This window comes from Heteronotia binoei, chromosome 5, assembly GCF_032191835.1.
Source record: "Heteronotia binoei isolate CCM8104 ecotype False Entrance Well chromosome 5, APGP_CSIRO_Hbin_v1, whole genome shotgun sequence".
NCBI classification, from domain to species: Eukaryota; Metazoa; Chordata; class Lepidosauria; order Squamata; family Gekkonidae; genus Heteronotia; species Heteronotia binoei.
In genome coordinates, this window is record NC_083227.1 from 27,631,424 (window position 1) to 27,644,507 (window position 13,084).

A 13,084-nucleotide genomic window follows, 5' to 3' on the forward strand; every position below is an offset into this window, starting at 1 on the left:
CATTCCCTCCTCCCACACCTACAATCTCATCATGAGCCATGGGGAAAAAAGTTTGCTTTAATTCTGAAATACCTCTTTCATACACTGCATGGCTGAACAATACCTGCCTTTGCTAGTTTGGTATAATAACAACACCCAACTGAGACTTAGGGCTGCCAAGTCTAATTCAAAAAATATCTGGGGACTTTGGGGGGGGGGGGGTGTGGAGCCAGGAACAAGGGTGTGACAAGCATAACTGAACTCCAAAGGGAGTTTTGGCCACTATATTTAATGGGACTGCACACCTTTTAAATGCCTTCCCTCCATTGGAAATAACAGATAGCGGTATCTTCTTTTTGGGCTCATAGAATTGGACCCCTGGTCCAACCATTTTGTTTTTTTTTTGTTTTTTTTTATTTTTTTTATTTTTTTAGGTTAAAAGCAGGTTTTATTGAACAATTCATAATTCCATTTACAATTAAACTTTCCATAAATCCATAGATGGTAAAAAAAAAACAAAAAAAAACATAATTCGAAAAACAAAACCTGACCCCACCATATCATCCCCCCCCACCCCCCACCACCAAGGAGCATCTAGGAAATTTCTATAAAGGTACTTATTTCTTTAACTACCTAATTTATTTATCCATTGATATAACTTATTCCAAGTCTTTCTAGATTCTTGCAGATTGCCTCCTCTTAATCTAACAGTAAGGTTATCCATTTCTGCAGCCTCTAGCATTCTCTGCACAAATTCATTTCTGGTTGGTATTTGGGAGTTTTTCCAGTATTTGGCGTAAAGAATTCTCGCGGTAGTAATTACATGTAGTAGAAGTTTTTTGTCGTATTTAGATAGATTCCCTTTACATACATTTAGTAGGTACATCTCAGGGGTATGACAAATATTAATTTTTAATATTTTCTGTGTCCAGGTGTTAACTAAAGCCCAATATTTTTTGGCTATTTCACAGTTCCACCAAATGTGATAAAGAGACCCCTTCACCTTTTTACATTTCCAGCAAGAGTTAGAATAATTGGGATATATCTTACTTAGCCTTTCTGGTGTTAAATACCACCTATATGCCATCTTATAAATATTTTCTTTAAAGAGAGCAGATCTTGTCAACTTTAGATTTTGAGTCCAGATTTTCTCCCAATATTCCAATTCAACACTATACCCAAAGTCTCGTAGCCACTTGATCCAGCTTTCCTTTACGACTTCACCCATTAATTTAATTTCTAATAGCCATTTGTATAATTTGGAGATAAGCTTTTGTTTGCCCTCAATTATGTTATCAAATTCCAGATTTGTTTTAATAAAGCCCTTTTCTTTGTCTCGCCCAAATTTCGATTTAATTTGATTTTTCAGCCACCAGTCCAGTTTAACATTCTCATTCAAAATCAAATTACAGTCCAAATCTAATAAATTTCTATAATTGAAACTGGCACCCCAGTCATATAAGTTTGGATGACAGGAGGCTTCTACTGGGGATAGCCATAGAGGTGTTCTAGAGTAGATCATACTTTTAAGCTCTATCCAGACTTTATATAGTGATTTCCTGATTTCATGTCTGTGAAATATATTCTCTCTGGTGGGAGGGGAGTACCACAAATAATGATGCCAACCTCTGCTTAGTCCGGTGCCCTCTAATATTAATAATCTCTTATTTTCTAATGTAAACCAATCTACTACCCATATCAGGCAGCATGCCTTATAATATAAATTCCAGTCGGGTCCAACCATTTTGAAAGCTGGAGGGTCTTTTGGGGAGAGGCACTGGATGCTATGCTGAAAATTTGGTGTCTCTACCTCAAAAAACAGCCTCCCAGAGCCCCAGATACCCATGGATCAATTCTCCATTATTTTCTGAGGGAATCAGTCTCCATAGGGAATAATGGAGTGGCCAGCAGACATTTCCCTCCCCCATCCTGCTGTCTGATGACCCTGAAGCGGGGGGGGGGGGGATCCCCTGCCCCCACCTGGAGATTGGCAACCATACTGTGATTCTACATGTTTGCTAACCGTTTTATAACTTGCCTGGTCACTAAAAAGGGATTCTCCTGCCCATCTCTTGGTATTTTTTTAAAATGCTCACTTACCAACACAATTGCAAGCATTAGGCCCATTAAAGCTCTATTTTCCCAGTCTTTTTAATTTAACTTACATATATTTTGGGGCCTGCAAATTCCACCAGAAGAAGCAGCAGTGCTTGCTCCACCTCGTGTGGGATTCATCTGCCCTTCTCAAAAGGTATCCTTACCTCCTGCTGATTTGACCAAGCCAAATAGGGAAAAACAGGGCTTTCTTGGAGGTGGCCCTCACTGGTACCCAGTACCTCTGGGGAAGGCTCTTCAAAGTTCAGAGAGGATATTGGTGGAAATCAGTGCAAACTTATATTTGAATACTAGCACTTCCCTTTTTAAAAACAACACAACACAAAGCACTGGGGGCTGGTGGGGGGAGAAATCTTCCTGTTTTTCAGAGTCAAAACTGCACTCCCTCTGTTCAAGAGAAAGTCCTGAGGCTGGCTTCAGAAGGTGGTTTGAGATCATTCGATATTTGGGCTGCTGGGAGGAGGGATGCCAAGCCTCCAGGTAGGACCTGGGGTTCCATTGGAATTACAGCTCATCTCTAGACTACAGAGATCAGTTCCCCTGGAGAAAAAGGACGCTTTGGAAGGTGGTCTCTGTGGTGTTGTATCCTACTGAATCCCCTGTACTTCCCAAGTTCCATCCCCAAGTCTCCAGGAGTTTCCTAACCTGGATCTGAAGCCCTAACTCCACATCCCTAGGGACACCCCACCCTAAGGTGGGGCTGAAAATCTCCTGGAACTACAACTGATCACCACACTACACCTTCAGAGGGTAGACTCAAGGGCATCACACCTTTTGAGATCCTCACCCATCACCAAACTTCACTGTTCCCTTCTGCCCCCAAATCACTGGGAATTTCCCTGTCTGGAGTTGGCAACCGTAGGTCTCTAACACTGCTTCCGCTCTCACTAGCTCAGGGGTGGCCAAACTTGCTTAACATGAGACGCACAGAACAAGCATCAAATGTTGGAGAGCCGCAAAACATGAACATCAGATGTTTGAGAGCCGCAAGATATGAATGTTGGATGTTTGAGAGCCGCAAGGAATGAAAGGTAGAAAGAAAGCAAATTGGGGGGGGGGGGAGGAAGAAGTGAAAAGAAAGCAACTTTAACTATAAATGCATTCTCCAAGCTGCCAGGTGACCTGGCTTGGAGAAGTGATTTAAAGAGACAGATGCCTTTTCCAAGCCGGCCAACAGGGCGGTGGGGGCTTCGAGAGCCATCCAATATTTGTGAAAGAGCCACATGTGGCTCCTAGGTCAGTTTGGCCACCCCTGCACTAGATGCAAAGTTAATGACGAAGGAGGGCGACGAAGATGGTGAGGGAGGGGTCTAGAGACCAAGTCCTATGAGGAAGGGTTGAAGGAGCTGGGGATGTTTAGCCTGGAGAGGAGGCGTCTGAGAGGTGGTATGATCACCATCTTCGCGGACTTTAAGGGCTGTCATCTAGAGGATGGTGTGGAATTGTTTTCTGTGAACCCAGAAGGTAGGACCAGAACCAATGGGTTGAAATTAAATCAAAAGAGTTTTCGGCTCAACGTTAGGAGGAACTTCCTGTCCGTTAGAGCGATTCCTCAGTGGAACAGGCTTCCTCGGGAAGTTGTGGTTTCTCCTTCCTTGGAGGTTTTTAAACAGAGGCTAGATGGCCATCTGACAGCGATGAAGATCCTGTGAATTTAGGGAGAGGTGTTTGTGAGTTTCCTGCATGGTGCAAGGGGTTGGACTAGATGACCCTGGAGGTCCCTTCCAACTCTATGATTCTATAAAAGGATGTTAGAGTCAATAAACATCCTAAGGTGTGATCTAGTTTCTATTCAGTATTCCCCACCCCCTCTAGTAATGGGGTTTTCAGCTTGGGCTACCACTGGGTCTCTAGGTCCCGGTAAAGGGTACCTCCCCTCCCCATGTGGCAATGAACATATGAAGCTGCCTTCTACTGAATCAGACTCTTGGTCTACTACTCAGACAGGCAGTGGCACTCCAGGGTCTCAAGCTGTGGTTTTTCATGCCTATTTGCCTGGCCCCTTTTTAATTGGAGATGCCGGGGATTGACGAACCAGGGATCTTCTGCTTACCAAGCAGACGCTCTACCATTGAGCCACCCACCCACCGTCCCTCCCCTATGAAGCTGAGGCAGTGAATGGAGCCCAAAGACTGGGAGGCAGAAGCGCTGTGGGGGGGGGAGGGGAAGAGATTTGAAGGGGACTGGAGTTTATTTATTTCTTTATTGAGAAAATTTATATGCTGCCTATTCAGGGACACTGCTTGAGGCTCCTCTCAAGTATCAGAGTGGATTAGTGGTAACAGTCAATAATTTTCCAGTAATCTCTGGCAGTAAAAGAGATTGCCAAGAGGGCAGCACTCTAGGAATCTCCCCCTCCTAGTCTCTATGATGTATCACAATCATAGAGACCCAGGAGAAGCTAGGAGTATTCTTAGCCCACAGCTGGCATGTGTTGGAAAGCCCCAGAGACCAAAGATGTAAGATGAGCACCCCCACCTTATGCCTCTAGTTATACCTTTCCAGCATCAGTTTTCCTGTATCACCTCACTTTTAATTTAATTTCCCTTTAATTTAAATCACTGAAACGGCATTCCTGTTTAAAGTTCAAAAATAATAAAATATTTTATTCAGCATAGAGGGGAAAGGTCAGGTAAAATTTCTGAGGTAAATCAACATAGGTACAGACTTCAGTTCATATGTTGCAAGCAACTGAGAGTTTTTTAAGCTTTTTTTCCAGTGACTTAAGATTCTCTAAGATGAGAGCTTTTGTTTCAGTGTTTCCTAAACACTTCTGTATACCTTTTTGAGTGTATTTGTCCAGATGTGGACAAGAAGAAAATTGGTTTGCACGTTTCTACAAAAGCCAGCTCCATTACCTCCGGCAGACAAATAGGAGATTGGATTTATACCCCACCTTTCGCTACCTGTAGGAATCTCAGAGTGGCTTACAATCTCCTTTCCCTTCCCCTCCCCACAACAAACACCCTGTGAAGTAGGTGGGGCTGAGAGAGCTCTTTAAAGAACTGCTTTTTTGGAATCTCTCCTATGTGATTCAGGGAACTGGGCAAAGGAAGCTTTGACTCTTTTCTATCTTCTGAAGGGGACCTGGAAGGGGAGGAGCTTCAGACAATAGAAGGAAGAGAGGCTTGGCTCAGTAGCTCTCCTGTGCAATTGAGCAGTTCTGGCAAAGCAAGCTGTGATGCAGAAGGAAGCAAGAGAGAGGAAGAAGGAAGCAAACTAGAGCCAGTTGCTCAGGGGTCTGATTGGAGCCCTCTGTGGGCCTGATTCAGCCCCTGGACCTCATGTTTGACACTCATGGCCTGGAACATCCCTGACAAGTGTTTGTCCAGCCACTGCTTAAAGATCTCTGTGGAGGGGAGGGGGGTTCACCACCTCCCTAGGGAGCTGATTCCACTATTGAACAACCCTCCCTGTAAAAAAGTTTTTCCTACAATCCAGTCTATACCTTCCCATCCTTGATATAAACCCATTAAGAGCCCTCTCCTCTGCTGCCAACAGGAATAGCTCCCTGCCCTCCTCTAAGTGACAGCCCTTCATATACTTAAAGCACGGTGTCAAACAAGTGGTCAGTGGGCCAGATCAGGTGCCTGAAGGGCTTCTATCAGGCCTGCAAGCAACTCACTGATGCCTGCTTCCTTCTCCCTCTCTCTTGCTTCCTTCTGCATCACAGCTTGCTTTGCCAGGCTCGCTGAATTCAAGCTACAGAGCAAAACCTTTAATTTCTCCATTGGCTGACCAACACATTAAGCAGCTTATGTATAAAAGCTTGCAATGTTCAGCCATTTCATGTTTCCCTCTGGGTCTTAGGCTCAAAGCACTGACCATGAGATTTCTGTAATGAATATTAGTAAATCAAAAGCAGGTTTGCAACTTACATATACACACCTGAACAGCCTACTCAAGATTGCTATAGCACAGGCATTGTCTCCAGATTTCGATGCAATAGTTCAGAGCAAGAAGTGTTAGTTATCACTATTAAATAAACAAAATATTGCAAGAGTGCTAACATTTTAAGCATGTTTTGTTTAATTGTTTTTGTCTGTGTCCTTTATAAAGTTGATCTCTCTACTACCTGGTATTACATTTTATGGCACACGTGGCCCAGCCTGACAAGGTCTCATTTATGTGAGATTTGGCCCACATAACAAATGAGTTTGACACTCCTGACTTAAAGAGAGCAACCATGTTCCACCCTCAACCCCCTCTTCTCCAGACTGAACATTCCCAAGTCCTTTAGCCTTTCCTCATAGGGCTTGGCCTCCAGGCCCCTGATCATCCCCATAAGTCTCCCCTGCACTCTCTCCAATCTGTCCACATCCTTTTTTTTAAACTTTTCAAAAACTTAAGTGTCTGCATCTTTTTTGAACTGAGGCCTGCAGAACTCAAAAACTCTTACTCTGATCATTTCTATGATCCTGTTTATGTGTTTCTTAATGGCCTTTCCATCTGAACCTTCTTTGGTAGCCCTTGTATCTATAGTTTTCTCTCTCTGGTGAGGACTATATAATATCCTGTATGCTATGAGCTGCTAGAGAAGTTCTTTCAACACTGCAGGCATTTAAATGGCTTCTCCCACGTGAGTTCTTTTGTGCACATTTAGATGTGAACTGCTGCCAAAACTCTTTCCACATTCCATGCATTTATATGGCTTCTTTCCTGTGTGGATTCTTTGATGTATATTAAGGCCTGGGCGCTGACTGAAGCTTTTCCCACAATCCAGGCATTTATAGGGCTTTTCGCCTGTGTGGATTCTTGCATGTGATTTCAAGTCTGAGCTAATACGGAAACTCCTTCCACACTCTGAGCATTTGTATGGCTTCTCGCCTGTGTGAATTCTTCTATGTGAATGAAGGCTTGAGCTCTGATTGAAGCTTTCTCCACAATCCAGGCATTTATATGGCTTCTCCCCTGTGTGGATTCTTGCGTGTGCTTTAAGGCTTGTGCTGAGACGGAAAGTCTTTCCACACTCCAAGCATTTATATGGCTTTTCTCCTGTGTGGACGCTTTGGTGTACCTTCAGGTGTGAGCTCTGAGTGAAGCCTTTCCCACACTCCTGGCATTTATAGGGTTTCTCTCCAGAATGGACTCTTCGGTGGGAATTAAGGTGTGGTCTCTGACTGAAACATTTTCCACACTCTGTGCACTGGTAGGGTTTCTCCCCGGAGTGGGTTCTCCGATGTGAAGTGAGGTGTGTACTAACAGTAAAGCTCTTTCCACATAGCAAGCATATATATGGCCTCTCTTTTGAGTGGATTCTCTGATGTGTAGTGAGGCTTGAACTCCAGCGGAAACTCTTTCCACATTCCAAGCATTTATGTCGTTTTTTCTCTGATGGGATTAGCTCATGCAAAGTAAGGTCTCTGTTACACGAGGACCTCTTGACACACTCTGAACACTGGCATGGTTTTTCCCCTGTGTGGGTTCTTTTATGAGAAATAAGGTTTTCATTTGGGCCAAAAGTGTTTTTGCACTCTGAACTCTCAGATTGTTCCTTTCTCTGATGGATTCTCTGATGAGAAGTGAGAGTTACAAGCCTGCTGAAGCCCTTTCCACATTCAGAGCATTTGTACGTTTCATCCCCTGCATGGATTCTCTGATGGGAAGAAAAGCTGGATTCACATCTCAAGACCTTTCTGCTTTTAGAATGTTTATTCCTTCTCTTTTCTTTGCTATATCCTTTCTGGGCTGGATTTTCAAGGCGGGTGCCAGCCTGGAAAACGACAACGTGATTCCCTGACTTCTCTGCTTTGCTTTCTTCCTGCCTCACTGACTGTTCTGGATTCCTAGAAGACTTTTCCTCCACTTCATGGCTGGTTGTTTTGAGAGAGACTGCACATCGCTTCCAATAATTCTCATCATCCTGCCTGTTACCTGGTGGAACAAAGACTTCTCATTAGAAGGGGATATAAGTCTATAAGCTGAAGTCACAAGCAATGTTCCCTCTAAGCTGCAGAGTCTTGTGAGCAAAAATTCTACTTTGTGAGCTACTGGCACTAAAGTTGTGAGAGACTGCATCAATGATTATGCTCTGGGGTCATCCTTCCTGAGCTAAGACAAAAATGTGTGAGCTGGAGGCTAAACATCTGTGAGCTGGTTCACGCTAACTCAGCTTAGAGGGAACACTGCTACCTGCTACCAAAAAAAGCCCTGGTTTAGACTAAAGGCTTTCATAGGAGTGGTTTCGTTTATTTCTTTTTTCTTAACATGAACCACTCAGATATATAGCAGAAGGAATGTTTATCAGAGAACAGAGTTCAGCACCACCGAAGACACCACACATAGGGATGAGAGCAGAGGTCCACAGGGGCTGCTGCTCACTTTTAAACCCTTCTATAGTTTGGGACCAATAGCCTTGAAGGACTTCCTACTGTCCTACAGCCAGTTTGGTGTAGTGGTTAAGTGTGCGGACTCTTATCTGGGAGAACTGGGTTTGATTCCCCACTCCTCCACTTGCACCTGCTAGAATGGCCTTGGGTCAGCCATAGCTCTGGCAGAGGTTGTCCTTGAAAAGGCAGCTGCTGGGAGAGCCCTCTCAGCCCCGCCCACCTCATAGGGTGTCTGCTGTGGGGGGAGAAGATATAGGAGATTGTAAGCTGCTCTGAGTCTCTGATTCAGAGAGAAAGACGGGGTATAAATCTGCAGTCTTCTTCTTCCTATGAACCTCATTGACCATTATGGATATCTTCAAATGCTCTACTTCAAGGGCCCTGCCTTCTGAGGTCAGGCATTGACAATCCAGGAGATGGCCTGCTCTGTTGTGGCACCGAAACTCTGGAACTTGATTATCCTGGACTAACTGTCCCTGATGAGGGCCAGGCCATTCTCTGCCCTGGCGGAACTTTTTGCCAAATGATAAAACACCTAGCCGCTCTCTAAAGGAACTGCTCAATCCCCAGCCAATGAAGAGGCTCATCACACATCTAAGCAACCCACCTGCCGACCTCTCCTCTTCTTCAGGGTCTGGGGGAAATGGCGATTCGCTTTCTTGCAGCCAGGAGATGAGGCTAGGCTTGGGAATCACTGCGGAGGAAACAAATGAACTAGTTACTACAAAACATCCCCTCAAGTAAGAGAGGATGTAACAATTAAATGCTTAAGTAATTGCACTGTGTCTCCCTCTCCATAACGTCCCTCTTAACCAGTGGAAATCTAAGGACAAGAGATCTACAGTTTCCAGAGTTCTCGGTTCATGAAACAATGCATCAAGCCTGTTTCAGGTTCACACTGTAGATCTTCTTCAGCAAATAAATGCAGCTCCTAGGATGGTGTGTGATGAACATGAGGGGAGCGCTTCAGTTTCTCATTTTAAGCAACAAAAACATTCCAGGTGAGTTCTTCAAATGTGGAACTCTTATAGAGTCCCTAGAATCTGCCCAGGCTTGTGGGTTTAGATTTGTAACAACTGAGATTAAAGCAGTAATAATAATAATAATAATAATAATAAAATTTTATTTATACCCCGCCCTCCCCGCCAAGGCAGGCTCAGGGCGGCTTACAGGTACGGCAAAGCCATTGAACAATAAAACAGTTATACAATTCAATAAAATTGCAATTTACTGTTAAATTTTTACATAATCTAAAACAATCTAAAAACAGTCTAAAATAATCTCTACTCGCTGTTATCTCAGTTATTAGTATTTGTGATGGCGTGATGTTTATTTCAAGCTCCATCTTGAAAGGCTAGCCGGAAGAGGGTGGTTTTGCACGCCCTACGGAATTGACTAAGGTCCCGTAGGGCCCGCACCTCTTCCGGCAGCTGGTTCCACCACTGGGGTGCTTTTATAGAGAAGGCCTGTTCTCTAGTTATTTTTAGTTTGGCCTCCTTTGGCCCAGGTACTTCCAGGAGATTTTGTGAGCTAGATCGTAGTGCTCTCTGGGGAACATATGGAGAGAGGCGGTCCCTAAGGTAGACAGGTCCTCGGCCAGCAAGTCCAGAGAAGGATTGCTTGAAGACTAAGAGATTTATTCCTGCATAAGCTTTCATGAATCAGAGCTCACTTCTTCAGATGCATGATGTAAACATCCATTCAGCAAATATATTTATACTCAAAACTACCGATCAGAGGGAATCAGGAGAGCCAGTTTGGTGTAGTGGTTAAGTGTGCGGACTCTTATCTGGGAGAACTGGGTTTGATTCCCCACTCCTCCACTTGCACCTGCTAGCATGGCCTTGGGTCAGCCAAGAGAGTTATCGGTCCGCTCAAGAAAGAGCAAGGACCACTCCCAACTGCTCATAGAGAGGAAAAGACAATCTGGAGGGAAAAAATCAGCACCTTTCCCCTTATATCTCTGCAATTTAAAAAAAAGGCTAGGGATATGATGGAGGGGGAGAAATTAGTAGAACATGCCACTAGATGGTTACATAACACTACATTACAGCAATCACCAACTTTTTTTTAAGAAGCCATCAGCTTGGTTGGTTGGTTTGTTTTTCGCCATCAAGTGACAGCTGCAGGGTTTCCAAAGCAAAAGATGCTGAGAAGTGTTTTGCCATTGCCTGCCTCTGCATTACAACCCTGGTATTCCTTGGCGGTCTCCCTTCCAAACACTGAGCAGGACCAACCTTGCTTAGCTTCTGAGATTTGATGAGACTGAGAGAGCTTGGGCTGTCCAGGTGCCATGATCCTGGGCCGAGTGAGGCCTGCAAGCCTCAGGAAAGCCTGCCTAGGAGTTACTGGGGAAAGCCTACATTTCCCAGGATTCCCTCTGACTGGGTGGCCAGGTTTTAGAGGGAAACTGGCCCAGAGAGGGGTGGGGCCTGGGAGGAAAAGATGAAAGGGCCAAGCCCAGACAGGGGGTGTTCTTTTCCTGGAAGGCTAAACTGGAGGCAGGCTGTAGCCTGGAGAGCTTGGAGCAGGGGAAAGACCCTTACCCAAGGGGGTAAGTGTTGATATTAGAGTAGGCACTGTATAGATAGATGCGTTAGGGCATTTGTTTATTTTCCCTTTACCCTTTTACTGGTTAATGCACCTTGTTAATTTATATTGCACTGAAATAAACCTTTTTGTTGTTGTTCACTCTGCCTGGTCCTCACACCTATTATTTGACCTAAGCTACAGGAGGCCTGAAGGGCTTGGGAGGGAACTCTGGGCCTTCTCAAGGGGAACCCTTAACCCAGAGTGGTGACAGCAATTGGTAATACCCCCCTGAGTCGTGACACTAAGCCAAAGCCCTCTGCTGGTACGGCAGCAAAAATGACAGCCAGAAAGGGCTGATGGTGCTGATGTAGGCTCAGCATCTGAAAAGAGTGGGACAAAGTCAGGGGAACAACTGGATAATGGGCCACTGGAGAACACTGTCCAATAATGGAAGCCAAAGCTGTGCATAATGTTGGCAGCTCTAATATCCACCTTGTCCTTGACTGGTGTTTATCTAGCTTCTTGTAGAAACCATAACTGTTAACCAGATAAGGTCTGCACACTTTTCAGCCTAGCACAGGGGTGGCCAAACTGGCTCGGGAGTCACGTGTGGCTCTTTCACACATATTGTGTGGCTCTTGAAGTCCCCATCACCTTGTTGGATGGCTTGGAGAAGGCATTTGTCTCTTTAAATCACTTCTCCAAGCCAAGCCAGCTGGCAGCTTGGAGAATGCATTTGAAGTTAAAGAGGCTTTCTTTCCACCTCTCCGTGCCCATCTATTTTCCTTCCACTTGCGGCTGTCAAAATTCTGATCTTTTATTCTGTGTGGCTCCTACATTAAGCAAGTTTGGCCACCCCTGGCCTAGCAGGACAAAGAGAGCCCAGTGTGCTATTTGACCTGTCTGGTGCTAGAGCTGGTCACTGCACCAGGTAAACTTGACTAATAACATGCTAATGGCAGCTAACCCTATCTAACCAAATTGCGATGAGGAAGGATCAATGGGACCCCCAAAGAATCCTTAATCATAGAAGAAGAATTGCAGATTTATACCCCGCCCTTCTCTCTGAATCAGAGACTCAGAGTGGCTCACAATCTCCTCCCCCTACAACAGACACCCAGTGAGGTTAGTGGGGCTGAGAGGGCTTTCACAGCAACTGCCCTTTCAAAGAAAACCTCTGCCAGAGCTATGGCTGACCCAAGGCCATTCCAGCAGGTGCAAGTGGAGGAGTGGGGAATCAAACCCGGTTCTCCCAGATAAGAGTCCACACACTTAACCACTACACCAAACTGGCTCTCTGGCCCTTAGGCTGCAGACTCATTCATTGGCTCCAACACGAGGAGAGTGGGAGTGTGATGTTACCACCCATCACATGCACCAGTTGCAACTGATATACTGCCATGATTATTTAATTTAATTTTTTAATTTATACACCGCCCTACCCCACGAGCAGGCTCTGGATGGCTGACATTAAACAACCTTACAAAACATCAAGGAGACCACATCCAAACTAAATAATCTCATAATTACAGAATTAACAGAAACCATGATCCACATTATTGGCAACAAGTCATAAACCACATATAGGCTGGTAGTGTTCAGCATAACATAAACACCTAGATGGTAAGGTGCTGGGGGAAGCGATGATTTCAGGGGACACCCGCTGGGTCCATTAAAAGCCTGACAGAAGAACTCCGTCTTACAGGCCCTGTGAAACTTAGATAAGTCCTGCAGGGCCCAGATCTCCAGTGGGAGCTCATTCCGCCAGATGGGGGCCCGGACTGAAAAGGCTCTGGCCCTTGATGAAGCCAGTGAGAGATCCTTAGGACCAGGGATCACAAGAAGATGTGCAGCTGACCTCAGAACCCAGGGGGGCTCGTATAGGGAGAGGCGGTCCTGAAGATATGCAGGCTCCAGGCTGTAAAAGGCCTTAAAGGTAAGGTTCAACACCTTGAAATGGATCTGATACTCAAGGGAGAATAATTACATTCATTATCCATTTCAAAGGGATACACAACTCTAATTATTAAAATTTAAATTGAGGATTCAACAAATGGTATCGATTAAGCCAAAAAACCCTCAACGCAGACCAGGCATGTCCAGGGCCACCCTCTCTTGCAGCAGAGATG

At 44.9% G+C, this 13,084-nt stretch overlaps 1 protein-coding gene across 9 annotated transcripts in view; it reads right to left on the reverse strand.

Moving 5' to 3' along the window:
* Positions 1-13,084, reverse strand: part of LOC132571294 (zinc finger protein 501-like) — a 169,686-nt gene that overhangs the window by 24,782 nt on the left and 131,820 nt on the right. For 3 of the 9 annotated variants that reach the window (XM_060238075.1, XM_060238078.1, XM_060238076.1), the window contains 2 exons: positions 9,031-9,117; positions 6,101-7,968 (listed from right to left, as the gene is read on the reverse strand). The exons of the other annotated variants lie outside the window; for them this stretch is intronic. In XM_060238075.1, the coding sequence (XP_060094058.1) occupies positions 6,656-7,968; positions 9,031-9,117 (1,400 nt within the window). In that variant the 3' untranslated portion in view covers positions 6,101-6,655. Of the gene's footprint in view, positions 1-6,100; positions 7,969-9,030; positions 9,118-13,084 lie in introns of those variants that run through there. 9 annotated transcript variants of the gene reach the window in all.